At 39.2% G+C, this 23769-nt stretch overlaps 1 protein-coding gene across 4 annotated transcripts in view; it reads left to right on the forward strand.

Moving 5' to 3' along the window:
• OTUD7A (OTU deubiquitinase 7A) overlaps window positions 1–23769 on the forward strand; it is a 246605-nt gene that overhangs the window by 187048 nt on the left and 35788 nt on the right. For all 4 annotated transcript variants that reach the window (XR_006284337.1, XM_043524039.1, XM_037911551.2 and 1 more), the window contains 3 exons: window positions 3589–3690; window positions 5512–5639; window positions 9050–9162. Coding sequence is in view for 3 of the 4 variants with exons in the window: in XM_043524039.1 (XP_043379974.1) it covers window positions 3589–3690; window positions 5512–5639; window positions 9050–9162 (343 nt within the window). In the remaining variant the exon portion in view is untranslated. The remainder of the gene's footprint in view (window positions 1–3588; window positions 3691–5511; window positions 5640–9049; window positions 9163–23769) is intronic.

Here is a 23769-nt window from a genome sequence, read left to right on the forward strand (position 1 = left end):
AACAGTCCCCAAGCAACTTGTTGTTGTTCTCCTCTTTTCCCCTTTCACTCAGCTACCCAGGATAGCTGTATGGGGAAGGGGTACTTTGCTAGCCAGTCAGTTCTTGTCTCTCTCTCCCTTGGGTGACTACAGCACAGCAAAGAATCAGGAAACAGAGCAGCCAGAATAGTCTTAGGTGATGGCTCGGGATTGCTTTCCAATTCATAGTCAAATATACTTTTTCTTCTTAACACAGTCAGCTTTGAGGGTTACGAGTGGTTGCTGGGCTACAACTTGGACACCTCTCTAATCCATAAGATAAAATTTCGGGAATGTCACTCTGTGTGTCATTCTGAAGCCTACAATATCTGTAGTCACCTGATCTGGTCCAGAGACCCTGGGCTTAACCTGTCCACAGGGACCAGCTACCCTGTGACACTTAGTGTCCAAAATAAAGTTTTAACTATGTCACGAAATGAGCAATGGTCCTGTAAAGCTTCTACTGAGCTCTCTATCAAGTTGTGTTTACTCTCAAGGAGTTAGTTTCCAAAAGAGCGGTAGAGGTATTAGTATAATTTTTGCTATTGCACTTCATCTGATAGCAGTGGCTTTTTAAGCAGAGCTATTAAGTGGTGCTTTGTACCTTTAAAAATTAAATAATAAAAATTCAGAGGCAAAAGAGGCAGGATTCCGGAGGCAGGATGACCACAGTGGCAGGCTACAAGCATAGGTGCTAGAACTAGCAGTGTGGGGGGTGTTATTGCACCCTCTGAGTTGAAGTGGTTTCCTTATATACAGGGTTTACAGTTTTGTTCAATAGCTCTCAGCACCCCCACTATAAAATTGTTCCAGCACCCTTGGCTACAAGTGAGTCAAGTGTGGCACTATCACAGCGTTTAACTGCCCCTCTCAGAAGATGAGTCCCACTGTGAAGATGTGAGAAAGGGGAAGCTGAACATACATCTAAAACATCTATTATGAAACCAATAAACTGTGAAGGTGCAAGTGGTGGCATCTGGTGGTGTCTGAATGAAAGACAAACTGAATATATTACAACAGAGAGAAAGAAGTCTAGCTTGTTCTTAATACTGTCTTGCAAAAACAGAAATAAACCAGTTTGAAAGATACCCATTTCCATATGGGACTTCACTTAAGCTGCTTTTCTAACTCCCTCCCCCAAAATCTATGTAATTGGTAGATGAATGTAATGGTTAGGCTGAAAGAATAGCAGTGCAGTGGTTTCTGTTAAAGGCCTCTTTATTGCCAAAATAATCCGATGCAGATGTGTCAATATTTTATAAACCACAGACTTGTTAATATCAACTGAAAAATCATAATAGCCACAAGCTGACTGAAAAGAAAGAGATCACTTCGTGCTCATAGAAGGAATGGCTATTGATGGATGGAATGACTATCAATCTACAGAGATGTCCTCCAATGGTAATCAAATGCCCCTAGATCTACTGTAAACATTTATGAACACCAAACTTTAGGGTTTTAAATTAGCAGTTTCCTGGTCTGTGTTGAAGTGCAGTTGAGCCATCCCTTAAGAAATACGTAGGTCTTGCATGTTTTAGGTGTTTGTAAGTCTACTTAAAGTGCTTTAACTTATCACTGTTGTATTAATACCAAAATATTCTGTACAAGGCAGGTGACAGGTTGTTATTTCACAGCCCATAGAAACAGGAGTTGCTAAAAACAATAACTCGTTATTTCCAGTGTTATCTCTCCCAAAGCTATCCAGTGGCTCTTTAAATTAAGCTACTCATTTGCACATTTAATTTTGAAAAGACAGGTTTGGGTTGTTAAGCGTGTACCAACTGGCTTTTGAATTCCTGTAGGATTACCAAGTTCATTTAGTAATCGATCTACAGTACATTTATTGTGTATTGTACAGTAACTCTTAATCCTGAATGTTTTAATTGAAATGTAATTAGATAGTTATGGTCTGATAATGAAATAATTGATTATTAAAGACACATTTATTGATGCTCACCAAAACTATTATATGTGGTGTTTGTATGCTTCTATTACTGCACGCAAGCTTCAGTATATTTATTTGTAATAACAACATTAACAGGCAATAAGCATCTGATTACGTGATTTCAAACTTTTATTTGAGAGCCTTAATTTTAAAAGCATTGCCAGCTATCCTAATACTATAGATATTTTTTCATCTTCTCTTGCAAATGGATTGTGTGTATGTAGTATTTTTAAAGAAAGTTATTTTAAAATAGCTATACACTGTTATAACATGCAAAAATAGTGGTGTGGGAAAATCATGCCACTGATTTGTGCAAAACAGTTTCCTTATCCAAATTGCTGCTCATCTCATCAGTATCATTTCCAGAAGGAGGAGAGGATAAAGCCAGGAAAAGACATTGTAAGCATATGTTAATTGATTGATCAGCCACCAACTGCTGACTTCATTACCTATGGTATTAATTGCAATTTTCACAACTGACAGCCTTTCAAAAAGGATGTGGGGAAATGCAAAAACTAAACAAATTATTAGTAATCACCTGCCCCATAGTGTTTTTACAATAACTAGTTCTGATCCCTTTGTTTACATAAAGAACATAAAGGTGCCCATTTAACACAAAAGAAATAATATCTGAAAACATGCTCCACCCAGTTCGCATACATAAATCTGTGAGCCAGGAATTCTGAGTTTCTAGTCGTAGCTTTGACACTGGCTCACCCTCTCTGCTTTAATTATGTCACTTAGGGGCAAATTTTCAAAGGTATGTAGGTGTCTAAAGATGCAGATGGGCACCTAGTGGGATTTTCAAAAGTGCTTGAGCAGGTGCCTAACCTGCTTTGATGCTTTTAAAAATCACATTTGGAGCTTGTCTGTATATTTAAGTGTCTAAATACCTTTGACAATATGGCCCTTAACATCTCTGTATCTCATTTTTACCATCTGCAAAATCTACCTCATAGGGTATTGCAGGGATAAACTAGTTAATATTTGTAAAAGGTGAAAAGCTAAATAAAAATATTGACCATGGGCTGGACTCTGCTATCATTTACAGTCATTCTACATTGGTATAACTACTGATTTCAATTGACTTATCATGATTTGCATTAGTGTGAGAGAGAGGAAAATCAGGCCTGAAAACATTCCACTAATTCATTCTCCAGCATTTAGTCAAAAGTAAAAACAGAACCTTTGTATACTGGATCTGACTTACCTAGGATATATGCTTTGTCTGAGTAACACAAGTGGAACGCTTTTGTCTTATTAGATGTTTTTTGTAACAATGCAGTCTGTCTTCTGTTTATATGGTGCCAATGACCATTAAATTAAACACAGTATTTGAGGATAACATAAAAAATTTAATCCAAAGTACTCTTGCTGTATTTCGTTTCAGCCTTGGGCATATTTGGAGAATGTTTTCAATGTGATTTCCCCACCATCTCTTCCTATCACAACTTCTTCCTTTCTTCAACTTCTGGTTTTGCGAGTAGGGTTACATGGGGAGGATGGACTTGCAATTGGCTCTGAAAACCTCCAGAGTCATCCATTATCCCTGTATCCTCGTACATATGTGCGTTCAACCTGCCTTAACACATACTCTCCTGTTTTAACAGACACTTTCTTTACAGGTCGACTGAACTGGTGGTCCACAGTGTGTACAAGTTGCAAACGTCTTCTTCCATTGGCTACAACAGGTGATGGAAACTGCCTTTTACATGCTGCCTCATTAGGTAAGGGAATGTCTGGATTAGCTGCTTCTGCTACATAAAACCTTTTCTTGAAGGTTTGCTACTTTCCTCTTTTTCCATCATAGGTTTTTGGGTGCAAAGGCTTTTTGCTAAAAGGGTGCCTCTTTGGGTACTTCCACTCTGCAAATAAAACCCTGTAGCAGCTAGTCTCAGAGTCCAGGTCAACTGACTTGGGCTCACGCTGTGGGGCTAAAAATAGCAGTATAGATGTCCGCTTGGGCTGAAGCCCAGACTCTGAAACCCAGCAAGTAGGGAGGGTCTCTTTTTAGCCCTGTAGTGTGAGGCCCCCGTGCCTGAGTCATTTGACCTGGATTCTGAGACACTCGGTTACTGTTTTTTTTCTTTCTTTGTTTCTGGAGGAGGGTTTTGCAGTGTAAACATACCTTAATATAAGGCTGATGCACTCTATTCTTCAGCTTCTCCCTGTAGCAATGTTTGCGATAAGTATCTATCTATACATGATGAAGGTAGAAGTTTTCAGCTTGCTTTGTAAAATGGAATTGAAACAGCAAGATAAAACCTAGCCTCTAAGCTAGTGTACATTTTCTATAATGGGCCTGTTGCCTTCCGTGGGATTTTGGCTGCATCATAAACACAGGTTCAAGCCCATAATCCTCTGGTGTTTGTTAAACGTGCATCCTACTATCATTAAGACTACAAATGCAAATATTCTTGGTGTGTCCCGTCTTTGGAAAGGATAATTGTATGGATGAGAGAGATTAAGGTAAATTACACTCTTTCCTATGTATTTACCATTGATTCAAAGCCACTGCAAAGTTTTGTACAAAGGGCACCAAAAGAAAGCCCTGTGACTACACACTTGGAAGTGTAATATGCTGTTTATTTCCTAATAATCGCTTTTGTGCTGAAATAGTGCACCAGTAAGACTCAAAAAAGTGACCTTTCTCTTAAAAGTATGGTTATTTTGTAATCATTTTGCAATGTCATTTTGTTTTTGAAACACAAAGTAAGAAATAACAAGAAAACAGATTTGAATACTCTGAAAGTGTCTTTTATAAATAGCGTTGTTTATCCAATTCATCTCAGCTACAAGGGATTGTAAATTATTTACAGCAGTTGGTCAGGGCATTTTGACTTGCACACTTTGGAACAAAAATATTTAATGCCAATGGCTGGCAGCATAATAAATTAAACATGGCTGCCTACGGGTCCTTGTCATGGTGAGATCTCTGACTCTCTTTTATTATAGGTTACTATTCTCACGTACATGACGACATATATTTTTGTTATCTTAAGAGTTTGGAAGCCTATGGCTGCTTGTATTTTTAGGCTTCCAATAGTCATGAGTGCCTGACTCTTTACTGGGACTTAAATACCAATGGACATGTATCATCTCTGCTGTATGACAGTGCAAGCCTGTGGGTGTCTGTGTTTGAGATAGCCACAAGTGCCTGTCGTTATCCTTAGCACTCTGATGCCTGCACATTCAATTAACTCTGGAGCTAAAATGAAGACCTGTGCATTGAATGTTCATTTCCTTATAGCAATGTTGAAGTCATGCAAAAACAAAATTACCAGACAACTCAAAGCCGTAGTCATTTCTTAACCAGAATTTAAACTTTGCTAGAATTCAGCATTATTCTTCATTAGCCTATTTAGGCTGACAATTTTCATTAGGAAAGCTTGAAAGTAATGAATAGGAATCATTAGCTAGTAAGATTTATAATGTGCACTGCTTTTTTTTTTTTTTTTTTTTTGAGCAATGTTATTTGTGTTTCATGCAACTGATTGTTTCTATTTCATAACTGGATCTTTGTTATTCGCTGCATTTTTGCGCTCTAGGGATGTGGGGATTTCATGACAGGGACCTTGTGTTACGTAAAGCACTCTACACCATGATGAGAAGTGGAGCTGAAAGGGAAGCATTGAAGAGAAGATGGAGATGGCAACAGACACAACAGAATAAAGAGGTCTGTGTGGCCTAGAGAGTTTAAACCATTGTGTAGCTGATATAATTTAGGGCAACATTTTTATTCTTACCTCTGAGGTTCTATGAAAAAGCTTTTGCTCTTACCAAATTCCTTGTGCATCTATTTTTCACACATAGACAAATATTTCTGCATGAAAATCAGGAATGCAAAAGCAGATGAATGTATACACCGAAAAAGTTACATGTGCATAGCCTTACACCTACAAAATCTAAGGCTGGTTTCGGGTCACCTGAATATTTGGGGCTCCAGATTTAAATATATTATTTGTGGAGGTGTCAAATGATTAAAGAATAATCACAATTCATTGTGAGATTTAAAAAAAGTTTTGTTTTTTTTACATAACTGCACTCAAAAACAAAACAATGTAAAACTTTAGAGCCTACAAATCGAAGAATGAAGGGCCATAGGAATGTTTAGCGCATCTGGCACATAAATACTTTGCAACACCAGCTACAACAGTGCCATGCAAATGCCTGTTCTCACTTTCAGGTGACGTAAATAAGAAGCAGGCAGCATTATCTCCCGTAAATGTAAACAAGCGTGGTTGTCTGAGTGATTGGTTGAACAAGAGGTAGGACTGAGTAGACTTATAGGAGGTGAATTGAAAAATACTAGTTCTTTAATTTCTTTTTTACAGTCCAAGTATTTGCAATCAAAAATAATAATATAAAGTGAGCACTATACACTTTTGTATTCTGTGTTGCTTTCTGAAATCAATATATTTGAAAATGTAGAAAAACATCCACAAATATTTATAATAAATTGGTATTCTATTATTGTTTAACAGTGCAATTACAACAGTGATTAATTGTGACTATTTTTGTAATCTAGTTAATTTGTTTTGTGTTAATTGCATTCATTAACTGTGATTAATTGACAGCCCTAATTATCTACTGAAAATTACAGTACACAAAAATGAAAACTGTAGATTAAATCATGAAAGAAAAGAAAATGTCAGTTAAGGAGCAAATCTCTACCCTGAGAAAATTGACCATATTTTGAAATATGTATTTTAACTGTAATCCTCAAGTAGAGTAAAATTAGACACCTCACTTTTTCCCCAGAAAATTTTCATATCCAAATATGTGCTGGAAAAAGCTGTGTTTGAGGGCAAAGCCTTCCCCCATTGGTATGGAGGACCAGGACTGCTGCAGATCCACTAGCAATGGGGCCAGATACCTGAAGACCTCATCTGGGCTCTACTATTGCAGAGAGTAGGGGTGATCAGCAGTGGAGTTTGCCAAGGACGGAGTAGGGCCTGTGTTTTCTGCAACTAAGCAGATCCACCAGCTATTTACATTCATACTCATGCAGCAGAGGCACAGAAACCACATGGGCTACTGCAGTCTCTGATGCAGTGGCTGCTGTTGAGCAGCTCTGCTAACGATATTTTATCGCCTTCCAAAGTTCCCATGGAACCGTTTCATACCCAGTGCTCAAACCTTTCCAACAGCACCCAACGCGATTTCCCAGGCTGTGTGCGGGAGCAGGGTTTGCCCTTTTGTGCATGCCTCTGCTCACCTGACCACAGTGAGGAGGTTCAGCAATTCCTCCAGCGTAGTCATGACAAATGTGAAATCATGTGGCCAATTGCTGAACACAAAGGTAATTAGTTTTAGGATTTAGTTCTTGCCTTTATCTACACACATCCAAAATTTTAAATAGAAAGGCCCTTTCATTTAAACAAAAAGTCATTCTGCCTGTGGTAAGGGGATACAGAATTCTTCTTTTATATCAGCTCATCGGGGAGCTGCTGGCGTTGCTTTGCTACCTGGAAAGCACAGGGGAGCAGAACTGGATCTCGCCAGCACCAGTTCTAATTAGGCTGTTGAAAGAAAATAATCAAGAAAACTCTAGAAATTTGAGTAACAGCACCTTTGGATAGCTTAGCTGCTGTCGTATGCAAAGCTGTGAGGTCCTGTTCTAAGGTTCATTCGTTCTTTTCTCTCAGTGTAAGAATTTATGCTCACACGGCATTCCATCAACAGCAAGACATAGTGCAGATGAATTAAATCAATAATTTTCCAAGTACTCCAGCATAAATGTTGGCCGTACACAGCTAGCTGAACATGACCAAATAGTTTTGGCTGGTATTTGTGCTATTCATATATGTATTTTCCCTGCTTGCTATTGGCAGCAGCACTAATGAGAGCTGCAGAACTGAATTACAGCACTAATAAGAATCTCATATGTCCTTCCTGACCCTGTCAATGGGAGACAGTTGAGCTATCACCGGCTAGGCAACCTCTAGTCTGCCTGAAAACACAATGGACGGAGGTGCCTACCTGCCCTTTGTGCCTTCGGAAATCTCTCCCTCCAATCTCCAGGGGAGCGAGAGAGAAGGTGTAACAAGTACTGCTGTCCCTGGCCTATCAAGGAAGATCTTCAAAGTAGAGCAAGGCAAAAAAATTTCAATAGTTTAGTCACCAAAAGTGCCATATCGGTCGACCCAAAACTATTTGCAAATTTGTGTCGAGTTCATGAAATAAATTTGACTGAACTGAAAAAATGTTAGTAATGCCAAAACAAAACATTTCATTTTGACCTGACAAAAAATGTCAGGCATTTTGACAAAAGCAAAGGAGGACTAAATTCACAAAATGTTGGTGGAGGGAAGAAATTCCCTCATAACATTTAGCCACTGGTTTTGGTACTCTTCTGAGATGTGGGAGACCTGGACTTCAACTCCCCCTCCCCCACCTCACCTCCTTTGTCTGATACGGAGAAAGATTTTGAACTTAAGTGTCCTATGTTACTGATGAGTGCCTTCACCACTATGAGAGAATTTGGTATGTGGCTTTCGCAGTCTCTCCCATTAAAGCTGTTACATGTTGTATCAAGTAGTCATTGGAGTGAGGACTTGAACTTGGATTTCCTATACGCTAGCTGAATTCCCTATCCACCAAGCTATAGAGTTACTCTCACCCGCTCGCTCTTTCACTGGCCCATGAAGCAGTCATTGTCATCATGAATTACTATGAATTTCCACTATGAGTGACAATGAATAGTCATTGGGTCAGTAATAAGATCAAAGATCCACTATCCACAACCTGAGAACCAAAATGGAAGGAATTTCACATGCATGTGAGATGACTGGATGCCTAGCTACCCAGTTAAACAATTGCTTGGGGCACTTTTGCAGAAGCGAATTGAGAGCCTCCAGCTGAAAATTTTATTCAAAATGTAGTAGCCGTCTTTGATCCGTTTTGATAATTTGGTGCTGTTTGATTTGAAAAAGTGATACTGTAATATTCCAGGGCAATTGCATGTCTTATTCAAATGGCACTAAAAATGAAACACAACATATGTTAGTGGGTCATGATGTCTACTGTCTGATACTGGTGATATTTTTAACATCCTATCCTGAAATATACTCTTCTCTCCCCTAGTCGGGTTTAGTTTATACAGAAGAAGAGTGGGAACGGGAATGGAATGAACTGCTTAAACTGGCTTCAAGTGAACCTCGCACTCATTTTGGCAAAAATGGAGGCATGGGTGGTGGGTAAGTTGGATTGTAACAGATTATTTTATCTTTTGCTTCTGTTGGATGGTTATACTAGCACATGCACTAGAGTAGTACAAATAAATGAGGAATTTCATGGAACATCATTCATCTAACTGTTGCATTTTTCATGTTGTACGCTAGAATACTTACTCTGTAATAGTGCCCGTCATTTTATTGCAGCCTCTGAATACAATGATTGATTCGAGCTGGTCAGATAATTCCACAGTACCTGTCTGTGCAGCCATGCAGAAGAACCAGGGCTCCACAAGCCCCAGTTTCTTGCTCTCTGGAGGTAGTGTGGAGGCAGTAGAGTCCAGACCCAGGGAGATGGAGGGTGTGTGCCTTTCATCATTCAACAATGACGTCCCTGGGTTATTAAACACCAGCCAGAAAAATAGCCATTACCTGGACCTTGGGGTTGATGCATGGAAAGTAGAGGTGGGTAGAAAATAAAAGATCTTCAGGACTCCATCAGAGAATCCCTTGATGTAGTTTTAGAAGGCTATAAAGTGGTGCTCATTTGTCATCTTTTCACAACGCCTTGTGTCAGATTCCTAATGATGATTTTTTTTACAGCAACAGCTTGTCTAATAAGCGAGATTATATGATGGGTTTGCCTGTGATAGCAGGGAATTGGACTCAATCCAGGAGGTGTCTTCCAGTCCTATTTCTTATGTTCCTATGTTTGTCCATAACTCTGTGTTGTTCAAAACAGGGCAAGGCCTTTGACTTGCACAGAACTTGAACTAAGTGATATTTGGATGTGAGAGGTGCCAGCTGGTTCAACAGGTCATTAAAAGGTCTTGGTCCTATAGTGCCCTGCTGAGATGGCTGACCTGGGGAAGGTTAGCCAGCACTTATGGAGGTTACTTTCACCACAAGCAAGAGTAATCTCATCAAAAGGGTGCATAGGAGGCTGTTAATAGGCGAATGAATTCTAATATGAAAGTACCATGTCTCTGCCACTAGGATCAGTGCCAGAAGTCAGGGTTACAGAGGACCTACACAGTGAACTTCTTGGGGTTTTGGGAAGTGGGATTGAGAGCCTCGTTTGGCTGCCTATTTTCTGATGAAAGAGGGAGACTGAATTTAATCCTATAGTAGTAAATAGCAAAGACATTTGAAATGAACTAGAGAAGCCAATAAAGCAGGGGTGGCCAACCTGTGGCTCTGGAGCCGCATGCGGCTCTTCAGAGGTTAATATGCTACTCCTTGCATAGGCGCTGATGCCGGGGCCAGAGCTAAAGATGCCAACTTTCCAATGTGCTGTGGGGTGCTCACTGCTCAACCCCCTGCTCTGCCCCAGGTCCTGCTACCCCTTCCCCTGAGCCTGCCATGCCCTCGCTCCTCTTCCCTCCCCACCAGAGCCTCTTGTGCACTGCGAAACACCTGATTGTGGCAGGCAGGAGGCATAGGGAGGGAGCGGAAGGCGCTGATTGGTGGGGCTGCCGGTGGGGGGGAGGCACTGGGAGCTGGAGGGGGGTAGCAGATGTGGGGGCTGCTGACATATTACTGCGGCTCTTTGGCAATGTTCATTGGTAAATTCTGGCTCCTTCTCAGGCTCAGGTTGGCCACCCCTGCAATAAAGGATAAACCAGTATCCACTACTGGCACACTTCTTACAGATCTCTCTTGCTTTTTGCTCACAGGCAGAAAACCTTCTAAGAGCATTGTTGGTAGTGTACAATGGTCATTAACTTTCAACAGTGTCTACTTTTAGAACATTGCTCTTCTTCTAATACGGTCTAATTGGAAAGGAAATACCCAAATCAGACTGAGCTTTCAGCTGTCCAAACTACATACAAATATTTTACATGTTCAGATAAGAAATGAACAATAGATTTTTTGGACATTAAATTTGTGTGTATTCTATACAGTGTGTATCAGGCTACATCCTTCCCTCATTTACACCTGTGCAAACCTCCAGTGCAGTGAACTGGGTTGCAGAGAATTTAACTCAAAACAGCCATGTGCTTTCACAAATGAAGCAATGTATTATTACAGAGCATGTCACACTTTGAAAAATCTAATTACGTTCTGAAGGCAGTTGGGTGGCATGGGATATAAGCTGGGGACAGAATTTGGCCCTACAGAGAAAGTCAGTTGTGATAAAACATATTCCAAAGTACCCAGATTTTTTTTTTTTTTTTGGAAAAACAGAAGGATTTTTTTTTGTTTATATAATAAGACAATACACTACAATAGATAGTTGTAGTCTCATAAGGCCTTTTGAAATCTACACACTACTTGAACTTTGATTTCATGTTGTTACCAAAAGCCCTCAATGAAAATAATGAACCTTTATATTGCAGAGCTTGGTATAGTTTATTTTTTTTCTGTCTCTGTAAACAGTTATAATTCATCTGTAATATAAATAATATCAAGCCAGAAAATTATTTAAATATAGTTTTCTCAAATTGAAATTGATTTGCTCTTTGTCCTGTTGAAGTTAACAGTGGGATAGTAGCTAGAGAGGTCACATCAGAGCATCCACATCAAGTTCTAAGGCCTTATCTGATCTTTCTTACCTGATTTCCAAATGTGTTCCTCTGGATTCATTCTGCAAGAGCGTGGTTGATTGCAGTTACTTTGATTAAACTCTGGAGGTTGAATGAAACTGTGTCAGATGGGCAGTTATTGGAAAATATTTTCATTGCAAGACAATGAAAGTGGTTACAGCCCTCATACTTTGGCTCCCTGGATGGCCATCTCTGTCAATATAATTATGTACATTTAGTTAAATTAGCATATTGGAGCATACTGTGGTGTACTTGATGAGGGTTAGGGTAAGACCAAGTTCTGTGTAACTTACTACCAGCATGTATTTAATTTGAAGTATAAAGAGGTTTCAGTAAAAATGGAAAGAATAAATTATATTTTTAGATATTACTTAAGGAAATAAAACAATATTGTTTGTATAATAATTAAATATCCTTACTGCACAAATGTAATTGGATTTCTTATAGCTTTAGGACTTAACATGAAATAGCATTGAACACTTAATCAAAGTGCACTTGTTCATGAAGTGCAGTATAGTTTTGTTTACAATAGACCGGCCCTGAGAATACAAGAACTTTAATTTTCATACCTGAATAGGGAGGGTGTTATAACTAAAGCCATTTATTCTCTATTCATTCAGTGCATTCTTTTCTCTAGTTGCTGTTTCCCCTTGAGAAAATTGCATGTTATAAGTAATTAGACGAAGTGGAGGCGTAAACCACAATAAGGATAAAATATCTTTAGAAAAAGTGTTCCTACTCTCCACTGTGTTGAAGCAGAATGTGACATTTTCTCAGCATTTTTAACCTTTAGATGTCAGGACTAAGGATTTCGCTGACACAACATTTTTATTTTCAGAAAAATGTTTACTAAGCATAGTGTATATATATTTGTCCTTATATACAGAAGATAACAAAGAATAATTTTGCTCTTCAGTCTTCTAAATCTGCCACAGTCTTTTAAAATGTAGTTCAGTCCACATTTCTACTACAGGCAGGTACTCAACACCAGTTCCCACAACCTCATTTTATCCATCTCATACTGTATGTGTCTCACGGAGCACACAGCTTCAATGTGTTTGGTCAGAGATGTGCTGAAATGGTGGTGGTTGTATTTAACAGAGACACATACACCTTTTAAAAATTCCCTTTTCAGTAATAAGCTTTTGTGAGCTACAGCCCGCTTCATTGGATGAAGTGGGCTGTAGCTCACGAAAGCTTATGCTCAAATAAATTGGTTAGTCTCTAAGGTGCCACAGGTACTCCTTTTCTTTTTGCAGATACAGACTAACACGGCTGCTACTCTGAAACTTTTCAATAAGCTTCACCTCCCCCATGGATTTTTTTAAAAGAAGTCTAATACCGTTTGCTAAATCAAATATAATTTAGGACAAATTGTTAGTTACATGTATTAGGCATTTCTCTTGTTGGGGATGGGAAAATAGCAATAGGAAATGGTCAACAAATCAGATGTGAATTACAATCCTAATATACCCATTAAAAGAATAGTGAAGACTAACCAAAACTAGCCAAAGAAATTAACCTGTAAAAGTGTATAATTTTAGTACTCACTCCAACCATTCCATTGCAAGGAATATTGACTGAATAAATTATTCTTTTCAATGTACCATACCAAAAATTACTACTTAAACTTATGCATCATCTAAAAGGGAAAAGAACTCTTCAAAGAATAATATTTTTGTCTGACAGTGTCATGTACCTACCAGTTATTTAGTGTCTCAAATAATGTGCAAATCAGCCTTTGAATTATAGATGAGGTAATCTCCTTTGGTGCCAGAACTAACTAAAGCATCAAAAGTCACATACCCATCAAAAGAAAATCTCAGTAACAAATGTGTTTTGATTTTTGTCACCACATCCACCTGTGAGTTAGTTTTATTTATTTGTTTGTTGTGAGTCAAATGCACTTATAAGAAATCTGCAATTGTCTGTGAACCTCCAGGGGTTCCTTGAGAACCTTCTTTTTGTGAGAGCAGATGCTGAGGAATTGAAGTCTCAGAGCAAGACGAAGATAGAGAATCGAGGGAAAGCTATGACTTGAGTTCTTGCCTCCTACACAATAAATCCTGCAGCCAGTTTACATAGGATAATTAACCATGAAATAGTCCTTGTTTCAGAAGTGATTTGTACACATTGTCCTAAGTGGTCCCAAAAGAAATCTCAGATCATCAAAATCTTTTCATTTATCTTCATGTTGAACCAAAAGCAATAGGACTGAATGGAAAATCCAAAAGGGAACTGCTTCAGTTTGAGAAAAGGTTCTTACATCCTTTATTTTATTTTTAAAAAGGGCCTTACTCCCCTTCTCTCTCCCCAAACCCCACCTCTACCCCTAATGCCCCTTCATAGATAGTTTTCAGTTAAAGGGCTTTAGTGACTGATTGGATTGTTGTTATGACAGTTCCTTCATGGACAGATACTGGGGCCAGCCGAACGCTTGATGTCATGTGATTACATCTTCATACCTTGCTTCTTGCAAAGGGATGAGAACATACCCTGGGGGAGGTGTAGTGATTTCATTTAACATCTTTATCTTTCCATGACTCGGGTAGTTTTACACTTAAAGCAGATTCTGTCAGTGAATAGTATTTTGGCTTTAAAACTAACAGGAATGTTAGCTTCTAATTCAAGACATTGTGGGCTTGATATTGTTAATGTTTTGTTGTCACTATTCTATAAAACCAAACGGTTTTAAGGGTTTTTGTTTGTTTGTTTTTAATCACAAGAAGATACTCAGAATCTTCCCATGTGTCATCTTCAACACAAACATGAAGAGGGAAAGTAGGGAAAAATCAGACACCTTGTTAGGAAATAATCCTTAATGCACAGATGACTCAAAGCTTGAAGCTCCTTGAGTTAAGTCCTAGCAGTATTTCATCAATGTATAGGACGAGCTGTTTGCTACAGCTCGACACATTTCATTTGAAATGGAATTAACCTGAAGAGGGTCACTAACATAGAATCTTAGGACTGGGAGGGACCTTGAGAGGTCATCTAGTCCAGTCCACTGCACTCATGGCAGGACTAAGTATTATCTAGACCATCCCTGACAGGTTTTGTCTAACCTGCTCTTAATCTCCAATGATGGAGACTCCACAGTCTCCCTGGGCAATTTTTTCCAGGGCTTAACCACCCTGACAGTTAGGAAGTTTTTCCTAATGTCCAACCTAAACCTCCCTTGCTGTAATTTAAGCCCATTGCTTCTTGTCCTTTAGTCAGAGGTTAAGAAAAACAATTTTTCTCCCTCCTCCTTGTAACAACCTTTTATGTACTTGAAAACTATCATGTCCCCCCTCAGTCTTCTCTTTTCCAGACTAAACAAACCCAATTTTTTCAATCTTCCCTCATAGGTCATGTTTTCTAGACCTTTAATCATTTTTGTTGCTCTTCTCTGGACTCTCTCCAATTTGGCCACATCCTCCCTGAAATGTGGCGCCCAGAAGTGGACACAATACTCCAGTTGAGGCCTAATCAGTGCAGAGTAGAGTGGAAGAATTACTTCTCGTGTCTTGCTTACAACACTCCTGCTAATACATCCCAGAATGATGTTCGCTTTTTTGGCAACAGCACTACACTGTTGACTCATATTTAGCTTGTGGTCCACTATGACCCCCAGATCCCTTTGCGCAGTACTCCTTCCTAGGCAGTCATTTCCCATTTTGTATGTGTACAACAGATTGTTCCCTCCTAAGTGGAGAACATTGCATTTATCCTTATTGAATTTCATCCTATTTACTTCAGACCATTTCTCCAGTTTGTCCAGATCATTTTGAATTTTAATCCTATCCTCCAGAGCACTTGCAACCCCTCCCAGCTTGGTATCGTCCGCAAACTTTATACGTGTACTCTCTATGCCATTATCTATCTAAATCATTGATGAAGATATTGAACAGAAATGGACCCAGAACTGATCCCTGCGGGACCCCACTCGTTATGTCCTTCCAGCATGACTCTGAATCACTGATAACTACTCTCTGGGAACAATTTTCCAACCGGTTTTGCACCCACCTTATAGTAGCTCCATCTAGGTTGCATTTCCCTAATTTGTTTATGAGAACGTCATGCAAGACCGTATCAAAAGCTTTACTAAAGTCAAGATATAGGTATACATTGACCTAGCTCTGACTGTACAGACTTTTACAAGACCCCTACGTGGCAAAACTACTTAGAAAAAATTGTAATAAAATATTGGTTCACAAACTTTTTCATTGAATGCCCACATATTCATGGGGAGATTTCCTTGTAGCCCACCTTCACTCCATACCCAGAGTCTCATACCACTGTTATGGCAACTATGGTAATTGCACACAGTGGACAATTAATATTAAGGGAATATTGAATATATTTGTAACTGTCTGATAATGAGTACTAACATCTGGAAACAATGAGGTGAGCCAACACCATATGACAAGCCAGCCATCCACAGATCATCAGCAAGTCCTGCATAGACCACAAGTGACCTACAAATGCATATGAGGACCTCTGCAATAAAATATGTAGAGCTGGTCAAATGCTTTGACAATTTTTTCTTTAAAAAAAAGTTTAATTTCAACATTTTTCATTTTTCTACAAAAATACGTTCGGTTCTGAACTGTAAATACAAACAGAGATTTTTATTTCCTCCCTCGTCTCTGCACATGACTCCTGCACTATATCTGTGCCACCAGGCGCTGAGGCACAGTGTAGGGCAGGCTGCCACAAGCAGCTATATACAGCTCCCTTTGCAAGCCCTGTCTTAGGGGGCAGGTGAGGGGAAAGGAGCAGGAGGGGGATATTCCAAACTGCACACAGACTGAAGATTTTACATGGCTCCAGAAAGGGAATTGGCCTATAGGCAGACCTCAGGAGGCTACTATAAATTAGAGTACCCTTAGTGTTGCTCTGATTTATATCAGAGGCAGTATTGGTCCCTGGAGCAATCCAAAATCCCCAGAGTATAAAGGTGACTTAAAGCCAGCTTTGTAGCTTCTGCCCCTTTGCTGCATCTACTGTGCTGCATTTCCTGCATCTCTACTTCCTTCTGTGTAAATTTGAATCAAGGCTTCTTTGGTGTCTAGGTTCCTAATAGTCACCAATTTTAGGAGCCAGAATCAGTCCATCACCAGGAAAGGACACACAAGTGATCTATTTGAGTAGCTTTAACAGAGCTGGTATTCAATGTGAACACCCATCTCAATCCAGAACAGCAGCCATTTTTTCCATTCCATCATTTCACAAGTGCACGTTTTTTGAAAATTCAGGATTCAAGCATTTCTTATGATTTTTCAGCACTTCTAGTCCCAGACAAAACAGGGAAGTGAATTAGTCGTTTTTTGTTTCTTTTTTAATATGAAAATGTGACCATTTGATTTTGGGGGAAAGCTTGAGGCCACGTCTTATTTTATCAGAGAATTTTGCTCATCCACTTGCTTACACAAAGTTCTTAATTACTGTAGTAAATAATTAACGTTTTTTTATTTTAATTGAGGCATTATGGGGCAGAAAATCATTAAGATTTTGTTGGTTTGTTTTGTGGCCTAAAGTTTAGCTGATTTATTGAAAAGCAGTTTAAAAGCAAATCTATAAAATGTGTCCACATATTTACTGATCTGAAGAATGTGACAGTCATGAAGAAGTGCCCAGCATATTTTAGACATAAAATACACACACACTGTATGTCAGACTGAGTAAGAATCATTCAAACATCACTGCAGAGAATTCTTGCACCCTCCAGGGTGACAGGATCACATACACAGCCACTCAACCAGGGTATTGTCGGTATGAGTAGGAGCAAGTTGGGAGTTTAAAAATAAATTCTTTTTTTGAACTTTTGCTGATGTTGACAGAGAAAACAAAGGAGTGGTTAAAAGTGTATGTTAGCATAAGTGTTTTATGTAGAGCCAGCTCATGTCCTTGGATTGAGTCCATTTATTTTGGAGAATGTGATAAACATCTCTTCCTTGCCCCAACCACCTTTCCAAATTCTTATCTAAGTATGTCATATTATTCTGGTCATTTAGAAAAAAGGACCTTAGGGGAATTATCTCATTGGCAAGACAACAAGACAGAGAGGTCACTTTGCTGCAGTCCATGTCATCTTGTTCAATTTGAGAAATTGCCTCCTTTGTAATAATTTTTCCGTGTATATACATATTTATATACATATTTGTTTTCTCCATTGGGAGATGAAGACTCTCTGGAATGCTAGGTAACAATCCAGGCTATTAAAACCTCCCATACTCTTGCTGGTCAGGAATTACGTTTGCCTTCCACCCCTATGCTCTAGCACACCTGGCATACCTAGGCATATCAGATGCAATTTAAAGCAACTCAGCGTGTTCTAGATTTAAATTTACTGTGATTGATGTCACAAGACATTTTTCAGTTTCAGTTGAAAAATACAAAAAGCTAAGTGATTTCTTTTAAAAAAAATCACCATTGATGGGCATGATAGAGATTTAACTCAGAATACCAATGACTCTAATAATTATGAGGAATTAAACCAAAAACTTGTAAAATAAACCCAGCTTAAAAGAAATTTGTTGTCGAGTGGGTTTTCTATGAGTAAAAGAATCTGAGTTTACATGGTACAAAGATCATTTGGATGTTCCTCTGTCATCTTCCTGAGAAGGCCAGTCTAGTAATGCTTCTGCAAACAGACACATTACCCTGATGATGGTCTAAGTGTTCAGTCATTTTTTGACTGTTAAATGCGGAGTGACCACAATGACCTTTGATTTTTTTACATTTTCTTTCGGTGGTCGGATTAGTTCTGTAATTCATACATATGAGTTTCTTTCTATCCCTTGGTAATTTGGAGAGCAAATGCCAATGGGAGATTAGGTAAAATAGCCTCAGAGAGAATAGATATTTTAGTGCTATATTGTATTTTGTAGCTACTACTGAAATTTGTATTAGAAGTTTTGTATTTTGCTAGAAGTAAAATTTGTAAAACAATCACTAATTATGGTCTTTTCAGTTTCCTCAGAAAATTATACACTTGAAGTTCATGTATTCTTTGAGAATATCATGATCTATATTAGTGACAGTAATATTAGTTGTATCCAGAGGCCTCATTCATAATGGAGCCCCACTGCACTCGGTTCTGTTCAAATCTATAAGAAGCAGCTGTGGCCCTGAAGCTACTACAATCTGTGTAATGTTAGAAATAAGATGTAGTAGAAGGAGCTCTCTCTTTGGAGGATGGAAATTTGGATCCAAACCATGCAATGATGTACCCATGGAATATGGTCCCATTGAAACTAAGTTGCATAGTCCCGTTGTAGTCCCATGCAAATGTAAGAGGCTTTTCAGGATCCAAATATTGATTAGTAGGGTGTTGCTGTAAGTCAGAAGATGTAATCTTTCCGTTCACATTTATGGCTGGGCTGGAGTCTGTAGTGTAAGATCATATTCTAGGTTATACATTTCTGGTGGGAGGTTGGGTGCATGATGTAGATCTACCAAGGACTCCATTTTGGAACAATTGTAGGGAAAAAATGTATCTGGTTCCTGTGGGTAAATTTGTCATCATTTCTATACAGTCTCTAAACAGCTAGACACAAATCCTCAGCCAAGGCAGAGGAACACATAATACAGTTCAGGGGAAGTGCGGGAGGGAACAAAGGTTGCCATTGAACACCTCTGATTCAAGACCAGCTGCAAGCAAGGCTACTTCCCTGGCATAATTTAGAGCAATCTGAAGGCTGAACAAAGTGATCCCAGCAGTCAGTGATCCCCAGAGACCAATATGGCAGCCTGGAATCAGGAGAGCTTTAAGAAGCCCTGCAGATGCCTTCTTATCAGCAGCCACACCCCTTATGGTGGCAACAGGTGTGGACTGGTGTAGGAGCTATTACAGGTGTCGACTGGCTGTAGGACCACTTTGCACCAGCAATTTGGCATAAAGTAACTGCAGTGCAGCACAGGTGCCAGGTCTGAGGGCAATATCCTGTGAGGTTACTGACTGCCCTCAACACCCATTGAAGATAATGGTAGTTGAGAGTTCTTAGCATGCCTCTCAGGATAAGGTGCTAGTGGGCTATGATATAATGAACAATAAATAGTATGATTTCATGAAGAAATATCTTGCCAGACAAACTTGACTGTTCTTATTTTATAGAATTATAAAAATAGTGAGTGAAGTTAAAGCATCTGATATAATATACAGTATCTGCATTTTAGTAAAATATTATTCTTTATTTGGCTTGAACATAAGCACTATCACATTGCCATTCATCATTACATTTTATTTAAGGTCCTTCAATTAATTTTCAGGCTATGTATCTGGTTGAGAGGACTGGCTAATTGATTACTACATGGATTCTTGTTAGGCCTAAGTATTTTTCAGTATCTTCATTAATCTTCAGCAAAATCATGAAATTCATGGCTGCTGGTAATGAGGAAGAGATCTGAACACAGTAATTACCCAGAAACAATACAACGTGTCCTAGAGAATTTGGAGAAGTGTGCGGACCATGACAAAACGAGACTGAATGTGGGAAAAATGCGAGCTGGGGCCTTTCACAGATCCACGGGTCTGCTCTATGCCCTAGCCTGTAACCAGTCCCTCGGGATGATCCCTTAAGTACGCTGGGCCCCAAAGCCCTATGCAGTTCCATAGCGGCAGGACTCCAAAACTGAGCCTTCAGGTGCCAGTGAACCCTGTCTACCTTTGTGGCTCCCAGTAGCAAGTCCAGCAAAGCCAGACTCCTCTGGGAGACTTGTACTTTACTCCTTCAGGGCACAATGCTCCCAGTAAGTATTTGCAGCAACAGCAGGCAGCTTTTTCAGCACAAGATAATTGATTAGTCACCTGGCATACAGAATCTGAAAGTCCTCAGGTTAGCATGGAGTAACAAAGGTTAAGACAGAGTTGAGCCTGGCCAATGTCAGGGCTCTACCCAACCAAGCTGCAGTAGAATCCATTTTGGCCCAGTCTCTCTGTCCCTTTGTTCCATGGGGGGAGAGGGGGTGCACGTGGGTGCTGTGTCTCTGTGAGCTCAGCTCTTAACACAGCCACCTGACACCTTTCCCCTTTGTTCTCCTGCTGGAGGCCTTTGCTCAGCTTCCTTGCAGAGGTAAGGAGAAAGAAATCTCCTTCCTCTTAGGTGTTTGTCGGTAGGTGTGGATGTCATGACCACTGGGGTTTCCATTTGTCTCTTCAGTGCCTCCATTCAATGTTAGACTTTATTCAGCTTGTTGAGGATTCTGGTTTCCAAACAGGCTGCTGAGTCACCACCTCATCCCTTCCCTGTATGCTCAGTGCACAGCAATACAAAGCCCAGAGGAATACTGAGGCGTGCATAGGAATCATAAAAATATTACCAACATTTCCAGATTTGTCACAGAGGCAAATAACAGGAGAGAGAAATCTGAACAGCATGAATGGGATTGTGAATATAATTTTTGAAGTGACTTAGTGATGTGATATTGAAGGGGGGGAAAGGATAGTGGAATTTTGATCATACATATAGAGACATCATATCACTTGGTCAAGGAGGTAACGGTCCCTCTCTACACAGCTCTAGTGCAACTGCACCTCCAGTATTGCATTCATGTACCTGGGGACTTCATCACCTGGGAGATACTGACTAACTGGAGGGAGCTGAGACAATAATAACAAAAAGGATTACAGGACAGGCCATATTGTCTTATGAGGAAAGAGACAAAGAGCTAAATACCTCTGTCATGTTGTCCTAGTACCAATGTCCTTTTTTGGCTAAGCAATGATTATGGAAGAGACATAACAGTCTGCAAATGCTGGAAGGCTGTAAACACCAAGGAGGTAGAGGAATTTAGGAAGGAATAATGAGAGAAAATTGAGAGAGGAAATGTGAACGGAATATCAGGGAAAGCTTTCTGACAATCAGATTGAATAGACGCAAAAGAAAAGTGACATCCACAGTTATAAATTGAGTAGATAAAATACTAGCGTATGTCGTGAAGGGAACAATCTACACTGATAGGGAGATGGACTAGATACATTCTAAGAAAAGGAATACTTGCGGCACCTTAGTGATTCTGAGGTTTATATGATACCAGCCCTTCAACTTTAGTCTGCTCTTCATAAATTTTCATTCTACTGACACTCCCTGAATTAGGTGTGAAGATTTTGTGTGAATGTTTTCGGAGGGGATGCAAGATGCCAGGACTATGGCAAGGTTACAATATTTGGACTGCAGCTCCTAGTGCAATGCCCCCACACAATATTCAGTATTCTCTTTTGACAAATGTAATATAATGAAAATTAATATTAAAATGTGTATCTGAATCACTCTGAGCTCATGATTCTGGTTTCCTCTGGAAAGAAATGAGTGAGTGGGTGCCAAAGCAAGAGGGAGTCGTGAGTGAAGAATACGTGCTGCTCTTCACAGTTTTATAGCATGCAGCATGTGTCAATAGCTTAAACACTGATCAGATGTTTCTTTTTTTCTTCTGTTAATTCTACTTGTTCATATTGAGCGGTTTGTAAATTTTCCTCTTCTTGTTCTATTACAAAATTCTATCTTGTGTTTAGTTAAAATCAGATTAAAACTGGAAGAAATTTGACCTAAAATAGTGGTACAAGTCTAGTGCATCTATCCTCAGGGTTTTACGGTGAAGTCATTTTCTGGCAATGGGTTGTATGGTAGTTCAAGTACTATATATGGCAATCTTATTATCACTCTTTCAAAATCAGACTGTAGCATGAATTTGAGCCACGCGTGTTGGGCCCTGATATTCCCATAGATATGTGACGTATGCTATCTAGACTTCAAAAAAGTGTTTTTTCTTTTGTGACTCTTTCTGTTTCCATGAAACAAGTGGAAAAAGTCCTAGTGTATACATGAGTAAAAACCAGAAATATGTGACCCTAAAGTTTGATGGGAAATTCTAGACACATTAAGAGAGAAAAGATCTCCTTACCCAGAGAAGAATATTCCTTGCCTTTGAGAAACTTACGATGTTACACTAATTCCTTCTGAACTGGCTTTTTGGGAGCATATGTAACTTCTAACACTGATTCGGAGGAAAGAATAGTGATAAAAAATACTTATATTTAGTGCAAAAGGTAGCTTATCTTTGTAGATTCATCCAAAATACTGAGGGAAAAATAAAGGAATATTTAACTGGTACTGCTAGAATTTAGAGTAGCAGCCGTGTTAGTCTGTATTCGCAAAAAGAAAAGGAGTACTTGTGGCACCCTAAAGACTAACCAATTTATTTGAGCATAAGCTTTCGTGAGCTACAGCTTGAAGTGAGCTGTAGCTCTCCAAAGCTTATGCTCAAATAAATTGGTTAGTCTTTAGGGTGCCACAAATACTCCTTTTCTTTTTGCTAGAATTTAGAAATTTCATTTACATCTTCTGGAAATGCTTCTGCACAGTCCATAAAAGTTTACTATATGGTAAATGTGGTCACTGTATATTGAAAACATATCTGAGCTCTTAGTTTGCTAAAAGCTTGTTTTATGTATTTGTAAGCATTTTAGGGCAGGGGCTGTCTTTTTGTTCTGTGTTTGTACAGTGCTTAGCACAACGGGATCCTGAGCTGGGACCACTTATTATAATAATAGACCATTTAAAATAATCTCCTACTCCAGCCCAACTGTGGGCTCAGAACTGGATTCTGATTTGTTTGTTTATCATATTTAGGTTGTTATAATGTGCCTGTTACCATGGGATCTAAGTACCTTTTTGTGTAAATAGATGCATTTATTTTTGGCACTTCTTCCGACTGACAGATGTCTTTTGCAGTCTAGCTAATCTCACTATAAAAACAACATGAATTGTGAGAGCAATATATAAAACGGTGACATATTTAATCATAATAAGGTTCCTGCACTGCATGTTGTTGCCACATGATTTTGACTTCTGAGCTCTGTATAGCATGCCACACATTGATAGTTGTGGAACAGACCCTATTGCCAGTTCAAAATCATTTCTGTTAGGTTTCCTTGTGTTCTTAGATCACCCGTGAATCTTCTGTTAGGACATTCAGTGACACTATTGTCTGTGGTCTGTTCTTTCCTTTACACATGGAGATTAATGCATTGAACTCCCTTTAATACTAACAGGAATTATGGCTGAAGTCCATGTCTTCAGCACCAACCATATGGGGAAAT

Source organism: Chelonia mydas, chromosome 10, assembly GCF_015237465.2.
Source record: "Chelonia mydas isolate rCheMyd1 chromosome 10, rCheMyd1.pri.v2, whole genome shotgun sequence".
NCBI classification, from domain to species: Eukaryota; Metazoa; Chordata; order Testudines; family Cheloniidae; genus Chelonia; species Chelonia mydas.